The 17,525-nt window shown below is 33.6% G+C and overlaps 2 protein-coding genes across 2 annotated transcripts in view; one reads left to right on the forward strand and one right to left on the reverse strand.

The window, feature by feature from the left end:
• Positions 1–5,234, reverse strand: part of LOC129453027 (tyrosine-protein kinase Lyn) — an 11,091-nt gene extending 5,857 nt beyond the window's left edge. Inside the window, exons 1-8 of the mRNA XM_055217092.2 lie at positions 5,172–5,234; positions 3,270–3,379; positions 2,889–2,934; positions 2,673–2,778; positions 744–842; positions 563–666; positions 334–483; positions 1–67 (exon numbers count right to left, since the gene is read on the reverse strand). The exon at positions 1–67 is cut by the window's left edge and continues 86 nt beyond it. Coding sequence (XP_055073067.2) covers positions 1–67; positions 334–483; positions 563–666; positions 744–842; positions 2,673–2,778; positions 2,889–2,934; positions 3,270–3,368 — 671 coding nt within the window. The 5' untranslated portion in view covers positions 3,369–3,379; positions 5,172–5,234. The remainder of the gene's footprint in view (positions 68–333; positions 484–562; positions 667–743; positions 843–2,672; positions 2,779–2,888; positions 2,935–3,269; positions 3,380–5,171) is intronic.
• A 2,288-nt stretch (positions 5,235–7,522) lies between these two features.
• LOC129453037 (L-rhamnose-binding lectin CSL3) lies at positions 7,523–15,922 on the forward strand. The gene is made up of 12 exons (XM_055217098.2): positions 7,523–7,657; positions 7,972–7,995; positions 9,628–9,684; positions 9,787–9,840; positions 9,985–10,120; positions 10,204–10,313; positions 10,384–10,440; positions 10,518–10,653; positions 10,724–10,830; positions 14,968–15,103; positions 15,178–15,284; positions 15,714–15,922. Exons 1-12 carry the CDS (start codon positions 7,627–7,629, stop codon positions 15,716–15,718), a joined length of 960 nt encoding a protein of 319 aa, XP_055073073.2. The 5' UTR covers positions 7,523–7,626; the 3' UTR covers positions 15,719–15,922.
• Positions 15,923–17,525: the final 1,603 nt, after the last annotated feature.

Here is a 17,525-nt window from a genome sequence, read left to right on the forward strand (position 1 = left end):
CACGCTGTGGTATCTTCAGGCCTTACGCAGACTTTATCCAAACATCGACAAAGCCCATCGGCATTCTCTGTACAAACATAAACATCATACACCTTTACAACACTGTCTGTTTTTTCAAAACAGGTTTGAATGCAAAACAGGTTAGTTTGCAGATTTAAATAATACTAAAACACTACTAGAGAAATATGATTTGGTTATCAATGGTAAGTGGAGCATAGATCCACTACCAAACCAAAAACAGAAAGTACAATTAAAATGATTTTGATGTATTCAAATGAAAACACAAAAATATGACTGATATAAAATGCTGTCATTTATGTGGTGAGGTCTTACTCTGGTAATGTGTGATGAGATCTTGTATTTGTCTGAAAGTGATTCGGGAAGAAATGTAAAATCCTCCTTTATCAAGGGTACGGATCCTATAATGCTTAACGCCATCTGAACCATCAGCATTCACATCTCTGACTGACAATGAGTAATTTCCTGAAATAAACAGACAGAAAGATTTCTTACTATTAACCAATAACAACAAATCTTCTCATTGGTTTGTGTGTTGTGTTACCTGGAGTCGTCTCGCTCTCTCGGATGAGAAAAGCTCCTGGTTTGTTTGCCGGGGCGAGCAGCTGTCTCTCAGCATCACGTCTGCTTATGTTCTTAAAAAACCATCTGAGATATAATGAAGAACTGAGTTTTTCTGTGTGTTTTATTATGTGTATGTGAAAGCATGTTTGTGTATCTCTTACTCATTCGAGTCGATGCTACAAGCTGTCGTGACATAGTTTGAAGGTATAAGACCCTCACGTCCAGAAGAAAGAGATTTTGCTGTCCACCAATCACCATCCCTAGATATTTAATACATTTGTTAAATCATATTTTTGACATTAGGACAATTTATGTAACCATGGACCACAAAACTAATTGGCTATTTGTAACAATAGCCAACAATATATTGTATGGGTTAAAGTCGATTTCTTCATTCCAAAATTATTAGGATATTAAGTAAAGATATGTCCTACCATAATTATGTAAAAACAAATATTTAATATTATTAATGTGTGTTGCTAATGACTTTATTTGGACAACTTTAAAGTTGATTTTCTCAATATTTTATTTTTTGCACCCTCAGATTTCAAATAGTCATATCTCGGCCGAATATTATCCTATCCTGCACTGAAAAAAAATATTCATTGAATTTAATAAATTTTTTAAGGTAAGTGGTTGCAATCTATTTATTTAAGCTACATTTAAACAAAAAAAGATTAGTAACATAAAATAAAATATAAAACTTTTGTTTAAATGTAGCTTAAATAAATTAATTGCAACCACTTACCTTATAAAAATTGATTAAATTCAATGAATAATTTTTTTTCAGTGTAACCATACACCAATAAAAAGCTTATTTATCAGCTTTCAGATAATGTATAAATCTCAATTTCAAAAAACTGACCTTTATGACCAGGTATGGACTAATTGTTAAAACCAAATGGTGTAAATGTTAACGTAATTTATTGCACAATGAACATAAACAACTATATCAGCATTAACATTAATAAAGATGAATAAATGCTGATGAATGTGTGCGTCATTGTTAGCAAATGCATTTATACAACCTTACTTTAAAGTGTTACCAGTTTTTGCTTATTCACACATTAAAAAGTTGGTAATACTTTACAATAAGGTTCAGTAGTTAACATTAGTTAATGTATTAACTAACATGAACAAACCATGAACAATACATTGTTACAGTATTTATTAATCTTTGTTAATGTTAGTTAATAGAAATACAGTGAAAAAAATTATTAATTCAATTCACTAAATTTATTTAAGGTAAGTGGTCGCAATCAATTTATTTAAGCTACATTACCTTAAAAAAATTTGTAAATTGAATGAATCATTTTTTTTAGTGTAAAGCTTTTATTGTTTGTTCATGTTCACAGTGCATTAGTTAATGTTAACAAGATTTTTAATTGTTGAAAATAACTAAAATTAATGCTGTATAAGTGCAGTTCATTATTAGTTCACGTTAAATGTGTAGCGGAGGATTTTCTCGAATTTAAAAAAAGAATCGCCTTCTCCACTTTTTAAAAAAATGCAGTTGCGCAACACTCTTGATTGACAACTAGGAGGACCAATAGTGTTGATGATCCACCCGGAAAAAGAAAATCCTCCGCAATACCTTTAACTAATGTTGTTAACTAATGAACCTTATTGTAAATTTAACTTAAATCATCAGTCATAAAAAAATAAAAGCTTGTCCATGATGTTGATTTAATTTATTGTTATATTTTACACATTCATATTGTGTACTCTTTGTGTGTAGGTCATATAAAATATTTAATAATACATTTTCTTGGTTTCTGTTATTTATATTTTTATATGGCTGCTTTAAGCAATGCAATAAAACAAATTTAGTTTTTAAAAATAAATACCTAATTGCAAATAAATCATAATCTGATTATAAGATTAAAAGCATCAAAGTTTGATTTGTCTCACTGATTTCACATTGATTTCAATCTTTGATGTGATCTTACTGGATGATTTTATGTAGAAAATAGTAAACATTTGTGAACCTGTCTGTAAAAACCAAGATAGTAATTTTTTGTGATTTACTTCGCTCGTCACAAAGACTGATCTGAAATATGTCAACATCTATAAGTGTACTAAATACTCACGCCTTTAATATTTTGAGTCTCTCTCCCTTCTGAAAGCCCAGATCGGTGCGTTTGACAGCTTCATAAGAAAACAGGGTGACAACAATATTCTCCTGTGCGCTGCGAGCTGGATGCACATGGCAGAACAAAAACAGATTGACACCCATGACACATGACGCAAATGGAAAACTTTATTTACCATTTTTAAGTTTATTTAATGTTTATGACGTATGATACCTTGCACATTTTGTAGCTTTTGTCCAGGAAGCAAGGGCGCAGACCTCTAAAGATAATAAAGACCACATTGAGTCAAATGCAAATTATAAACAAAAAATGCAGCATGAAGTTAAAACAAGGTTTTGCAAGTCAATTCAACCTAAAATTTTAAGTTTTGACCTGTGATAGGTTGACAAAACTTATAAAACAAGTTGAAATTGTTTAACTTCATTTGTTAAGTTAAAGTAACAAAAATATATGTTGATTTGACAAAAAATGCTGCAATTATTTTACAGTGTAAATGAAACAAAGATATTTGTATTTTACTATTTGAATGATCTCAGAGAAAAACGCCTCTTTCAAATTTCCATTTAGTAGTTATTAGTAGTAATATTTCCTCACCTCAGTATTAGTCGGATCTCTGGTATAGCGGTTAGTTTGAGGTGTCTGAGTCTTCCTCAAGACTCCATCATTCTTTGATCTAGAGCTCACACAACCCATAACATCTGGAGCTGTCACACAGATAAGATGTCAATAACTATTAACAAAGTCTAAATACACACATTTAGCAATATTTCATGTGCATTTTAAAAACATAGCTCAACACTAATAGATGATTTCAGGTTGTGACATCAGTTTGTCACATTCATATGCGATATGTTTACAATTTATTCTCTCAAAACAGTGTTGTAATATTTAATGATTATTGTGTGATCTTTTCATATATTGTTTTATACTGTTTAAATGTTGTCTAAAATGACAATAAGCAGAGGTGTATAGTACTCAAGTATTTTTACTTTATTATTTCAAGTATCTGTACTTTATCAGTGTGTACTTTATCTTTCACGTCAATACATTTTGAAGAATAATATTTTACACTGTAAAATAATTTGCTCACTCAACTTACATTTTTGAGATGTATATTTGCTTTAAGTTAGTGTATATTTACTTACAATTTTAAGTAGTTTCATCCAGAAATGTTTTGTTTTGATACTTAAATAATTAACCCAATTAATTATTTAAAGGTACCTGAACTTAAGTTTAGTTAAAGGGGACATTTCACAAGACTTTTTTAAGATGTAAAATAAATCTTTGGTATCACCAGAGTACATATGTGAAGTTTTAGCTCAAAATACCATATAGATAATTTATTATAACATGTTAAAATTGACACTTTGTAGGTGAGAGCAAACATGTGCAGTTTTCAGGTGTGTCCTTTAAAATGCAAATGAGCTGATCTCTGCACTAAATGGCAGTGACGTGGTTGGATAGTGCAGATTAGGGGGGGTGGTATAATCCCCTTCTGACATCATAAAGGGAGCCAAATGTCAATGAGCTATTTTTTTACATGCTTGCAGAGAATGGTTTATCAAAAACTGGGTTACTGGATTGATCTTTTTCACATGTTCTAGTTTGATGGAAGCACTGGGGACTCAATTATAGCACTTAAACATTAAAAAGTCATATTTTCATGATATGTGCCCTTTAAAAAATCATGACCGATTTTCAACTAAACTGTAAGTCCAGGTAACTTGAAATAAATAGTTGGGTCAATTATTTTATCATCACAAAAAAGGTGAAACTACTTACAATTTTAAGTAAATATAACTTAACTGAGTCAAAGCAAAAAGACAACTCAAAAAGTTGAGTGAACATTTCTTTTTACAGTATACTGAATTAATTCAACATATGTTTTTTGAGTTGAGGCCACAAATACTCTTGTCAACTCTTGTCAACTTACAAAAAAACTTAAGATGTTAAGTTAAATAAACAAATTTTAAAGCTGCAAGTCAACTTAAAAATATGAACAAATGACACATTTTTACAGTGTAGCCTACTTTTTATTCCACTACATTTCACATTAAATATCTTTTGAATACTAAAGTAGACTTTTTGTGTAACTAATTAAGTACTTTTACTCAAGTAAAAGTAATTTAAAGTAAAAGTATAGGCCTACATAAGATAGATTTATTTTTTTAAATGTAAAACAACTTGTTTTTATGAAATGTAGTTGATTAAAAAGTACAATATTATGCATCGGTAGTGAAGTAAAAGTTTGCCAATGAATTTTTTTAATGGATCGTTCCCATTGTGACAACTTACCCCAAAATATGTGTCAGTTATTATATATTTTCTGATATGTTCGATAGCACCATGACTTAAAGGCATGTACAGAAATTTGCAAAATAACGCAGACAAGAAAAAGATAATAATAATAATTCATAATAATATAATAATTAATGACATGTCAATTAGGTTTATCAATGATGCGAATATCAATAAAGACTAATTTTAATATCTTACCTTGTTGACAGATGTAAGAATAAACTGTAACATTGAAACTGCCATCTCAGATAAACAAGGAAGCTCAACGAAGTAGCTGTCAGTTTATATTTGCATAAAGATGCGCTATAAATAACCGCGCATCATGCATCCCTGTCATTTACATACTGCTTATAAAGTTTTTTTAAAGATGATAGACATCAACAAGTCCAACAGATTAAATAATTAACATATGGCATGTAACTTATCCTCATTATGTAATTTGAATTTAATTTCTTTGTTTCTATTTATATAATGTTGGCTACAATTGTCTTAACTAATAAAAAGCAAAATTAGTTATTTAATAGAACAATGCTATTTTGGAAATGGGAATCATATATATAGTTTATGTAGGCTATGTCAAAATTTCAAAACTCTCCTCTTTCAAATCAGTGACATAAATGGGAATCGATCTTAATTTGCATAATGCATGTAGGTCATTTTAATTTCAGATTTTAAAATTGTTTAGATATAGACTTGCATTTATTGTTTTTTTAGTACTGGTTCATTTTTCTTTAAATTGTGAAATAAAAACGCATCAAATGTATATTACAATTATAACATTCTAAATATTGCTTTTTTTCAGTATTTACTATTTGTATGGGTTGCTGAATATTATTTATAATATATATATTGCTAAAATATAATGTGATGTGCGCAAATATTGATACTGAAATAATGACGTTTTTAATGGTAAGAATTGTATTGATTAAAAACTCTGCTGCCACCGTGTGGAACAAAAGCGCTATGACAGTGGAAAATACTGTCAGTGTGACATAAAGTTTTAATATAAGTTTTAAAAAACCGAGGAAACAATAAATAACATGTTTAATATTTTACGATTCAAACAAACCACAACATCAATTACGTATTTCAGGACATTCCCTTTACTATATCAGGTACATTTGTTTTCTGCGTATCGACTAGGGCACAAAACCCATGGCAAGCTGATGCGTAACGCTGGTGTTAACCCTTGAGGTGAAACTTTGTATTTTATTACAATCCTTGTACTTGTACAAAACAGTAGTCCTACTGTTCATTCATATTGGTTATCATAAATCAATCAGTAAAAAATGAAGGGAAACATGAATCAGAAAATATCAGGTAAAGCTACTTTATTTGTGTAGTATGATGCACAAACACGTGTTTCGCTTAGTTCGTGTTTTTAAAATAAATATGACTGTCTCTGATCTTCAAAAACACTTAAATCATTTTTGTCGTTTCAGTTGAGTTTTTTTTAATTGTTTTCAGATTCCTGCTGTTTTACCAGCACGGTATATTGACAGACTGTTGCAGTTGTCAAATACCGCCACCTGCTGGTGTAGCCGCACATTTCTATGAGCTCCAGTTAGGCTACAATAATGTTCATTTGTCAATGTTGTCATTGTTCAAGACTGCAACACAGTTGTACTTTATTGAAGGTGTTTTCTGCCAATGTTAAATTAATTAGTTAATTAATTAATTAATTAATTAATTAATTAATTTAATAAACAATAAAATTAAAATAATAAGCAGGTTTACCATTTCATTATAGAAAACTGTACGCAAATTATATGAAATTATTTAATTTGTCAAGGTGATAATGCATCTTCCATGTCAAACTGAAAAATAAAATTCAATTGTCGATTTGACATTTTATTCTCACAATTTCGATGCTAGATTGCCAGTTTTAAAAATAAAGGTAAACATGAAAAAGTGACTGAAAAGATATATATAAATATATATTTTTTTCTCTTCATTGCCTTATTTCTATGCCTCATGTTTTTCTACCCTTTATGTATGTATTTTATAAGATACAAATGTTAGTTTTGTAACAAGAGTTTATATTGTACCTATTTTGTTTGTAATTGCTTTGTAAATATAATAATAATAATAATAAAACATTTTACAAGTTTTTTAAATTAATGCTCACGCAATTATAGTAATAACAAAAATATAATTAATTTTATTTTATGTTCTTGTTTTCTTCTTCTTCTTCTTTTGGGTATTAGCGGATTGCAGACAACTTTAAGGTGCATACCGCCACCTAGTGTACAGGAGTGTGGTACTTCTTATCCCCCCTACCTCTCCTTCTATCCCCAGTATCCCCTTCAGATTCCACTCTCAATAAAAACTGTCCTGTGTGATCCACTCTCAGTCTTGTAAATATAATGAATGTTCCCTTATTATTTTATGGCTTTCGTTTAAAGTTTCAAAGTCCGCTTGTATGCAAATTCCACGTTAATCAGTGGGTGGGGTTTACTCGCGTGTCTGATGCGTTAATGAGTTGCAGGTATGGTAACCAGCTGATAGCTGTTAGCAAGCTAGACCAGAATAATTATAACGAATTAAATAGGTCTTTTCGAGTTTTATCAGCTCATCTTTGTTTGAAAACAAGACCTGGGGTGTTAAGGCAGAGTTGTGTCGTTTTGTTCAGCATCATTCATCTGCAGTCAACATGCAACAAGGATGGCACAGCTTCATTTTCTGTAAGTTGTTTTATGGGGAATTTCCTAGATAGAGATTATACTAAATCAGGGCTAGCTCTTAAGTTTAATTAGGAACTATAGCTAGTTTTATCAAACATGCATTACTTTACTGATGTATTTTAAGATATGTCAGTGCAAGTTGTCTTCAGTTGGGACAGCTTTTACATTTATTTTAGTCTAGGACTAGTCTAATCCCTATCTGGAAAACCGCCCCTAAATTATATGTTTTTAAAGACTAAACTGCTTTGTTGTTAATATGAGCATTGAAATGTATACTTTTGTTACTTAAAATATTATTCTTATCTTTATTTCAGTGCTGGTGTTACTTTACCAAAGTGGTAAGATCTAATTTTTATGTTCTTGGAAACAAACTGTTTAAAATCATAGCATGTGAATTAAAATTGTAGGCCTATAAAATTTAGCAACAGCTTAAGCACCAACACAATAGTTTGTGAATTATTTAAGTGTCAACTAAAATGCATAGTCTATTTCTTGAATATTATGGTGGTATTGGGGGAAAACCGGGGCGAAAGTAACACAGTGATTTTTCTCTGAGCCTTGATTACAATATGCACTTCAAACTATGATAGCATCTTATCACGCAGCCCTTAACGTGTTACGTCATCGTTTCTCATGTGTAGGTCCAGAAAGCTGCTTCCAACCATGGGTAAATTCCTAAAGTTGTCCCTTTTTTTATAACGCGTTGTGTTTCTGGTTATGTTACAGTACTGATCAATCTGGTTATTTAGTGCTCTAACACGTCCTGAAGTTTGCCTTCTCAGAGTTTTTCAAAATAAAAGTAGATGGAGTTTAAATGTGAGGAGTTCCTGTCAGGATGAAAGTAACACTTGTTACTTTTTTCTGCTGCTAATGCTTTTGCATTGTTGAAAATTTTATATAATTGGAATATATGTCGTTCAATATTTATAGTGTTGAAACTGTTAAAAAACACTTCAAGTTTGTGGTGTCGTTACTTTTTTTAAAGTTTAAAATGAAATGTAATTTCATAATTTTTTGGAAAGATAAATGGCAATCTTTGCAGTTACATAATAACAAGATCATAGTCGCGTATATTTGTAACGCACATCTATCTTGTTTTGTTACTTTCGTCCCAGCTGACAGGGTCAAGAGTAACACAATGCGCTACTCATGTTTAAAGTCGTTTTACATTTGTTTCAAAATCGACCTGGTATTGTTAGTGACCACGGCAAAAATATATCTGTCTAAAATATTATTTTAAAATTAAGACTTTCTGAAAAATGGTTATTTTGCCCACACTGCAAAAAAAAAAAAGATTTTGCAGAAAGTTTCTTAGTATTTTTGTCTTGTTTTCAGTAAAAAATCTACAAATTCTTAAATTAAGATGCTTTTTCTTGATGAGCAAAACGACCCAATAAAATAAGTCTAGTTTTAGATCGAAAATGTCAAATTTAAGTGATTTTTGTGCATAAAACAAGCAAATAAATCTGCCAATGGGTTTTGCAAAAAGATCTTTATTTTTCGTAAACACTAAATTCAAGGAAAATTTGCTTACCCCATTGGCAGATTTGTTTTGCTTGTTTTATGCACAATCAAATTTTTTGTCTAAAAACTAGACTAATTTTTCGGGTCGTTTTGCTCATTAAGAAAATACATCTTGATTTAAGAATTTAGATATTTTTACTGAAAACAAGACAAAATACTATGTTTTTTAAATGTTTTAAATGTTTTGCAGTGCAGATTAGTAGATCTGGTGGTCTGTGTAAAATCTTTATGCACTTAAGTTTAATCAAGTTAAGTCATTTCAGCTGTATTGACTTGTGGTGATGAGTTACTGTAGCTTATAAAGTCTACATTACTAAAGCACATTTAACTTTATTTTAGTAACTTTATAAGTTACAGCGACACTTGTAAATTCTAGTTGATTAAACTTGATGTAAGTACAAAGATTTCTTTTTAAAGTGTGGTGGTTTGTACTTTTGTGTTTCTAGATGTCAAAGCAGTGGACTTCACCACCTGTGAGGGTGATACTGCCCGACTCACCTGTGGTTAGTTCTGTGTTAAATTTACTATTTTCACTAATTAAAATGGCAAAAACAGAATAAAACAATGTTGTGTTACCTCTTAAAATGTTATTTGTCTTTTCTAAGATTTAACATCAGAGGTAATCGCCTGCGAATTAGACACTCTCGAGATTAGTTGCGGTGAGTTCTCTGGATTTTATTAAAATATTAAATATGTACATTTCTTTAAAGGGGTCATGTGTTACATCTTAAGTTTTTAGTATCTCCATTTGTTTCCCCTCCGCTTTGTATAACCCTTTTATAATATTACTTTTCCACCAACAGATGCGGGACACATTAAAGTGCTTTCAGCCAATTACGGACGTACGAACCGTGCAACCTGCTCCGATGAAAAAACGTCTGTTCAGATCTCAAATGTTTACTGCATTCAGAGTTCATCTCTAAGAGTTGTGGCCAATCTGTAAGAACAGCACAAACCTCAATACAGGACACTAATACGTTTCATTACAAGTATCTTACGTTTCTTTAATGTTGTGTTGACAGATGTGATGGACAGAGAGATTGCTCAGTTTCTGTGAGTAACACCATTTTTGGTGATCCGTGTGTAGGGACTTACAAGTATCTGGATGTGTCCTACACATGTGTACCACCAGGTAAGTTAATATTAACACTCTTATTTAAATGAGTATTTGAATTCTGAATGAATGCTGATCGTCTCTACAGGTGTTGCAATACAGAAACGAACCGCTTGTGAGGGAGACGCATTCAGTCTCAACTGTGGTAAGTTTCATTTTGATCTATCTACCCAAGCGTTAATTTTTTGCCACATAAATCACAAAACCACGTTTTGTCAACAGGCTCTCAACATATTAAGGTGCTTTCGGCCAATTATGGGCGAACAAATCGGGCAGCATGCTCCGGGGGAGTACCAACTGATCAGCTCTCAAACATTTACTGCACTCGGAGTTCATCACTAAGTGTGCTGACCAATCAGTAAGAACGCTGTTACTACATTTATTAGAATATCAAGGTTTTTTATTGCTTTAATTGTCTTTCTTTATAGATGTGATGGAGAACACACTTGTTCACTTTCTGCAAGTAACACAGTTTTTGGTGATCCATGTCCTGGTACCTATAAATACTTGGCTGTGACCTATATTTGTCACCCACGTAAGTGAATATTTTGATTCTGGTATATTAGATACTTCATTACAGACTTACCCAAGTTATCTCATCTCTTCAGCTCCATATGGTCTGAGCTGAATGGTGTTGTTGATGTTTTGGATATCTGGGATTGTAGAGCTGAATTGTTGAATTACTTGTACTGATCCCAGCAAGTGATGGCCATTTCACTGACTTGAACTACTTGATATAGTTCGCCAAAGAGCAACCCACTTCTAGCCAAATTGAACTTGGATTTGGTTTCATCGTTTTGCCAAAATAAGCGGTTCCATGTAAGCAAAGTCTGTGATTACGGCTCTATTTTTAGGCTATGGTTAGGTGATTACATTTTTTTTACTGACAAATTTTGTCTCCTTTTCGGCTGCATTAGAAATCGTAAACAAAATTGCTTACTGTGATATGACTCTCCAGTGTTTTGACGTCATAGTCTTTTAAGGGTGGTTTTCCAGACAGGGATTAGAGTAGTCCTAGACTAAAATGTAAGAGCTGTCCAAACTGAAAACCACTTGTATTTTAAGATGTGAGTGCATCTGTGCCCTTTGTTTTGCTTCAAAATGCACAAGTAATGTTTTTGTAAGGCATGGATTTTAAAAATGGGTATATTTCATAATTAAACTAAGACCTAGTCCTGGCTTGAACAAATCCTTGTCTGGGAAAGCCATGCCTTAGTCTTTTAGGGGCAGTTTCCCAGACAGGGCTTAAACTTAGTCCCCGACTAACTTAAATGTTAGTAGTATCTTGACCAAAAACGACTCTCTTTATCTTAAAATGGTTCAATGTGAGTGTGTTTGAAGATGCACACCAGTAATGTTTAAGTTGTGCTTTTAAAAATTACTTATCCTAATTTAACTAGGGCATAGTCCTGGTTTACGCTAATCCGTCCAGCAAACGGTCTCTTTTGGTCTCTTTTGGTCTCTTTTGGTCTCTTTTGGCCTCTTTTGGCCTCTTTTGGCCTCTTTTGGCCTCTTTTGGCCTCTTTTGGCCTCTTTTGGCCTCTTTTGGTCTCTTAGTGCATGAATGTTTTTTGGCTGTCCCAGACAAAAGATTGCCATGAAACAATCGTCGCAATTTCTGTGATCATGGCTCTTCATTGGTGGTCCCATGTTGTACAGTGAGAGAGGTTCAAAGACTGCTGTTTTCCCGGTCTTTCGTCCAAAGATGGCCTATTAGTGTTTTCTGACAGTGTCAGAAATTCAGCATGATCAACTCACAGTGTACCTACATACCGGGTACATTGTATTTACCACTAGTGAATGCTGGTGACATTGTGCAAACGTGTGACGCATTCATCAAAGCCTACATGTCATCGTACAGTACATGCTTGTCGTACCGAAGTTTAAATGATCCGTGTTGCACCATTTGATAAGGTATTGATTCAATTTTATATTGCGCTTTTCACAATTGTTAATTGTTTCAAAGCGGCTTGACATTAAGAGATGTAGGAAAAGCATAGAAAAGCGTGCGTAGTAGTAATGTAACTTATACAGTAAAGCCAAAGGTGGCGGACTCTCCAGGGGACTAAAAGCTATGAGAAAAGGAGAAAAACCCTCCTGGCTAGTCCAGGGGAAAACTCCTAGGAGAAAAACCTCTGAGATGCATATCAATTTATATATAAATACTAGGGATGCACCGATAGGATTTTTTGGGGCCGATACCGATTTAAACAGACAACTTCTGGCCGATACCGATATTAAACGCTTGTATACAATACAGTTGATCTATTAGCTAGTTTATTTCTGCATCAAATTATTTTTACTGAACATGGATTTGATCAAATTATTAACATTCAACTGAACATAATTAGAGAGGCACAAATTAAGCTAAAACAAATATAATAAGAAAGCATGACAACCTTCAAATGTGTTTTTTGCTATTCAGCATTTGTTTTATTAACAACATTAACTCATTTTTTACATATAATGGATTTCTTTATGCAGTTAATTAATAAACAATCTGTATCGGCCTGTCTCGTGCAATTGCCGATATGCCGATGGTTTCAAATTCATCAAAAATCGGCCGATAAATATCGGCGGCCGATACATCGGTGCATCACTAATAAATACTGGTTATAACTGGTTCCGCCGGTGGTTGCTGGTCAGGCATCGGCTGGACATTTTATGTGAATGCTTTAAGGAAGAATGTCTTAAGTTTAGATTTAAATTGATCGACTGTGTCTGATACTCAAACATTATTAGGTAAGTCATCCCAGAGCTTAGGGGCTAGATATGAAAAAGATCTACCACTTTTAGACATTTTTGATATTCTAGGGATAATAAAGTAATCACAATGCACGTGATGGATTGTATTCTGACAGTAATTTTTTAATATACGAGGGAGCCAGGCCATTTAAGGCTTTGTAGGTGATTATTAATTTTTTAAATTGTATGCGATATTTTACTGGTAGCCAGTGTAAACATGCCAGAATTGCACTAATGTGGTCATACTTTTTAGATCGAGTAAGCACTCTTGCAGTGGCATTTTCAACCAGCTTTAACTTGTTTACCTGATTTGCGTGACATCCCCCGAGTAATGAGTTACAATAGTCTATTCTAGAGGTCATAAAAGCGTTTATAAGTTTTTCTGCATCTAATGCAGACAGCATATGGCGTATTTTTGAGATTTCTAAGATGGAAGAATGCTTTGCGGTAGACGTTGGAGATATGATCGAAAGATGTTCGACAGCAATCTAAGTTGTTATCTGATCTTATAGGAGAGCGAAAATCCTGCAGTTTATCGCGGGTTTAGTCTTAATCTTGGTTTCGTAAGACCCCAGGAACGAATATTTAATCTGCTCAATATTTGGTTTTAGCACAGTGATTCGTTATAGCTAAACTGAAACCAAAACCACCACTTGGACACAACCACCTGGACGGGTATTAGGTCCTAGACTATAAAAGTAAGAGCTGTCCAAATTGAAAACAAATTCCACTGACACATCTTAAGATACAGTGCCCTTTGTTTTGCCTCAATGCACACAAGTAATGTTTGGGCATGTTTGTGAAAAACTAGTTATATTACTAATTAAACCAAAGCCTAGTCCTAGCTTAAGCTAACCCCTGTCCGGGAAACGACACCTTACCCTGCGTTCCGGTTCGTTTTTTATGAACTTCCCTCGCTAACTTCCCTCAGTCTCGTTCACTCGGATGTACGTCATTGCTTACGTTGTACGAGTGCCCACAACTGCTAGAACACTTGAAGTGGGTTCAAATGGATCACCCTAAGCCCTTGATCACATGGAAAGTGGAGACCGCCCCCTCCATGTGCAAAGTGCGAGTAGCTGAAGTGACGTCACAATCGTGTTGCATTGTGGGATATGAAGCTACATGAAGTGTACATATGAAGCAGACGAGGGTCTGTCCATACAAACTTCCCTCGTCCACTTGACGAAGTGGAATGCACTTCAAAATGGCGACAGGGATTCCCCCAAGGGGAAGTTCGCGAGTGTGTGTCTAAAACTGGAGTGGAACGCACCCCTGGTGTCTTGCATGCACAAACATTTGTTTGGATACAACACACTGGCAGCGTTTCATTACCCTTTAAATTGTGCAATTTTACATGGTGGATTAAAAATATGGCCAAATGAAAATGTTTTGCACTTTTTTTTAGGTAGTTTGTCAAGCATTTCAGATAAGGTGCATTTTGCAAAACCGCAATGGAAACGCTTGATTTGCATTTTCAGGTTAACTGATGTACAGAAATGTGAAGATGATGCGGTTTGTACCAAAACCTCCCAATTATCAAGTATAAGCCAATATTGTTTGGATAACGTCTTATTTTGAGTTTAAATCGTGTATATTACCTCAAAGAAACACCCCATATGTTGCCAATCCCAGATATATTGGGCTTAATGATTCAGACTAAAATAATTGGAGGTGCGGTTCATGTGATTAGTACCAATGTTTGGGATAACTTATGCAAAAACATTTGTCGCATGTCATCGGTTGGTGGAAACGCTGTCGTGTCAATTTTAAATTTTTTTTTATTGACATCAGTTTAAGTGTGTGTGTGCAGCCAATTATGGGCATACAAACATTGAACCCTGCTCCACAGATAACCCTTCAATCCCATATGGACTGCTTGAACAAAAATCGAGATTCTTAAAGTAATGCTGCTTTTTCTCAACAGACTATCCATTTATTAAAGTGGTTTCAGCCAATTATGGGCGAACAAACAAGAAAACCTGCTCCAATGGAAAACCAGCTAAATGGTGCTCAAATATTTACTGCTCTCAGAGTTCATCCCGAAGGGTGCTGGGCAATCGGTAAGAATGGATTAAAGGTTATTAGGGCATTAAATGTTTTAAATGCATTGCTTTAATTGTCTCTCTCTTTTTAGATGTAATGGACTGAAAGATTGCTCTGTTCCTGTGACTAACGAGGTATTTGGCGATCCATGTGAAGGAACCTACAAATACTTAAAGGCATCCTACACTTGTGAACCTTGTAAGTTAGTATATTTTGATCCTGGTGTATGTTACAGGTAGTTAATTTTAGACATAACTAGTGCATGCACACCCATATATGGACCAGCTTATAGCAAGAGGAAAAATGGAAATGCCATCTTCACAATAGCTGTTTGTACAAATCTGTAATTGGTACGATGTTAGCAAGTCTTTTAAAATGGTGATCTGTAGCTGACAATACATCACCTTGTGTGTTATTACAAGTTTGATCCCCAAGCCTCATTAAGTCTAGTGGTGGGTGGTTTGTGCAACACTGTAAAACTAATTTGTAGCAATATGAAGCACTTAACAAATCCACAGCTCCACCTTAAAATCTACAATCATTAAGATAAATGGTTAACCCTTATGAGTTTGTTGTCATATGTACTGTAAGTGTCTAAGGCTTTATAGGAAATGTTTCTTTTTGCAGGTTAGATCCAGCCTCTTCGACCCTAAAGTGAAAACATCTACACATCAGAAATCAACACTATGACCTTCTGTAGACTTTATTCATGAGTTTTCTTGATTTAATTGGTGAATTTGTATTGGCATGTTTCGAACATTGTTACAGACTGACATTGTGTGAAGCTGGCCGTCATTACTTGTATGTTGATGTTTCAATAAAGCCAACTTCTTATAGATGTGGTATTCCAGCACTTTTCATACTCTCGTTGACTACTTTAACATGAGTAAGAATGACACGTATGACCCGTTTCAAATTAGGTTGGGCTTTATTTCAAGTTTGTCAATTACTTAAAGGCAGGGTGCATGATTTTTGACAAACACAAAAGCAAGTTTGGCTGTGTACCAAAAAGGGGCGTGTCTACTAACGATTAATTGTTGCGTGTGTGGGGCGGGTCTATGAAAAGATCCAGATTCTATTGTGGTAGGGCTGTGTTTGAGTGACTTCAAATATCATCATCGACTTTCAGAGATCATGCACCCCACTTTTAATTTTAGTCACAGAACAACTTTAATCAAACAGTCAGATTTTAAATTTTATCCTGGAGCATAGAGTGCTTCCAGGGTTGGCAAAAATTCTCTGAAGTTGGTGGAACACTGGTTCCCTTGCTAAAAAACCCATTAGTTGACACATTTTGTCCAATAATATTTAGATGAACTGTTTCTTTTTGTCTGAATTAGTTTAGTAGAAATAAACAAATTTAGACCTCAAAATTCATAAGTTGTGTCCAAGTATTTGGACAAATGCAAGATTGCTCTAGATTTCATTAAGAAATGCTTATGCTTATATTAAAATGTGAATGAGACAAAAGTATAGAATTTCACATTTTGTTTTTTTACATGTTTTAATAGACACAATTTACCAAATCGATGAATCAACATGTTTGTACGTTAGTTCTTCTAGTGTGATCATCACTTGTCAGACAATTGTCTCAATATAAACCGTGTCCTAATGCATTGTTCACACAAATTTGGTGACCCAGTAAGTCAGGATAAAAGGTTGTTGTTTGATGCAAGGACAGATGATGATTTCAAAAGGCCCCGGGGACAGTTACCTCCAAAGGCCCACCCACAATTTTTCCCCTTAGCTGCACATTCAGAAAGTTAAGATGACTATGAATAATCACAATCTATTCAGTTCTCTCTTTGCACTTTAAAAAATTCTCTCTAGCACCACTTATGCATAAATTAACAAACAGATGTGACCTAACATTTCTAGCGGTAACGCATATCAACATCTGATTGGACCACACCCCGAGATACATTTTTCTGAGATAAAGTCTTAAAAAAAAATGCATTTTATACGGGGCACTATTTTTCTCTCTTGCATTCTAAAAAAACCGAAATATAAATAATTAAAAACAATTTAATAAAAAATCTTATTGGATCTTTAAGAATCTGTAATTTCACATGTACGTGGCTGTGCTTTTGTCTTTTGAAGGATGAACTTGTATAGTTGTTAAACAAACTATATTAACGTGTGTAAGATTTAACAGTTTAAAGTTAGACCACACTAAAAAGACACATGTTCTCTTTCTAAGCTGTAAAAAAATCAATTTCAACAGAGAAAAAGTGATTTTGGGCAGAGAGCTTTTCCAACGTTCTTTCCAGTTTATCTTTTAGGTATACATGATTTTAACCTAGAGAAGATGGACTAATGGTTAATAATTTTACACTTGCAAAGTTGTCTGGTAACACTTTACTTGAAGGGGTGTTTATAAGACATGACACGAAGGAGATTTTATGACAACTGTCATTAAGTGTCATTTGTTCAACTATG

This window comes from Misgurnus anguillicaudatus, chromosome 21, assembly GCF_027580225.2.
Source record: "Misgurnus anguillicaudatus chromosome 21, ASM2758022v2, whole genome shotgun sequence".
Classification (NCBI taxonomy): domain Eukaryota; kingdom Metazoa; phylum Chordata; class Actinopteri; order Cypriniformes; family Cobitidae; genus Misgurnus; species Misgurnus anguillicaudatus.

What these genes read in the sequence shown, in the direction of transcription:
- LOC129453037 (XM_055217098.2), top strand. Translation starts at nt 7,627, where the DNA reads ATGCAACAAGGATGGCACAGCTTCATTTTCT. An exon ending in TACTGCCCGACTCACCTGTG is followed by an intron (nt 9,685 to 9,786) that starts GTTAGTTCTGTG and finishes GTCTTTTCTAAG; the next exon opens with ATTTAACATCAGAGGTAATC. An exon ending in CTAAGTGTGCTGACCAATCA is followed by an intron (nt 10,654 to 10,723) that starts GTAAGAACGCTG and finishes CTTTCTTTATAG; the next exon opens with ATGTGATGGAGAACACACTT.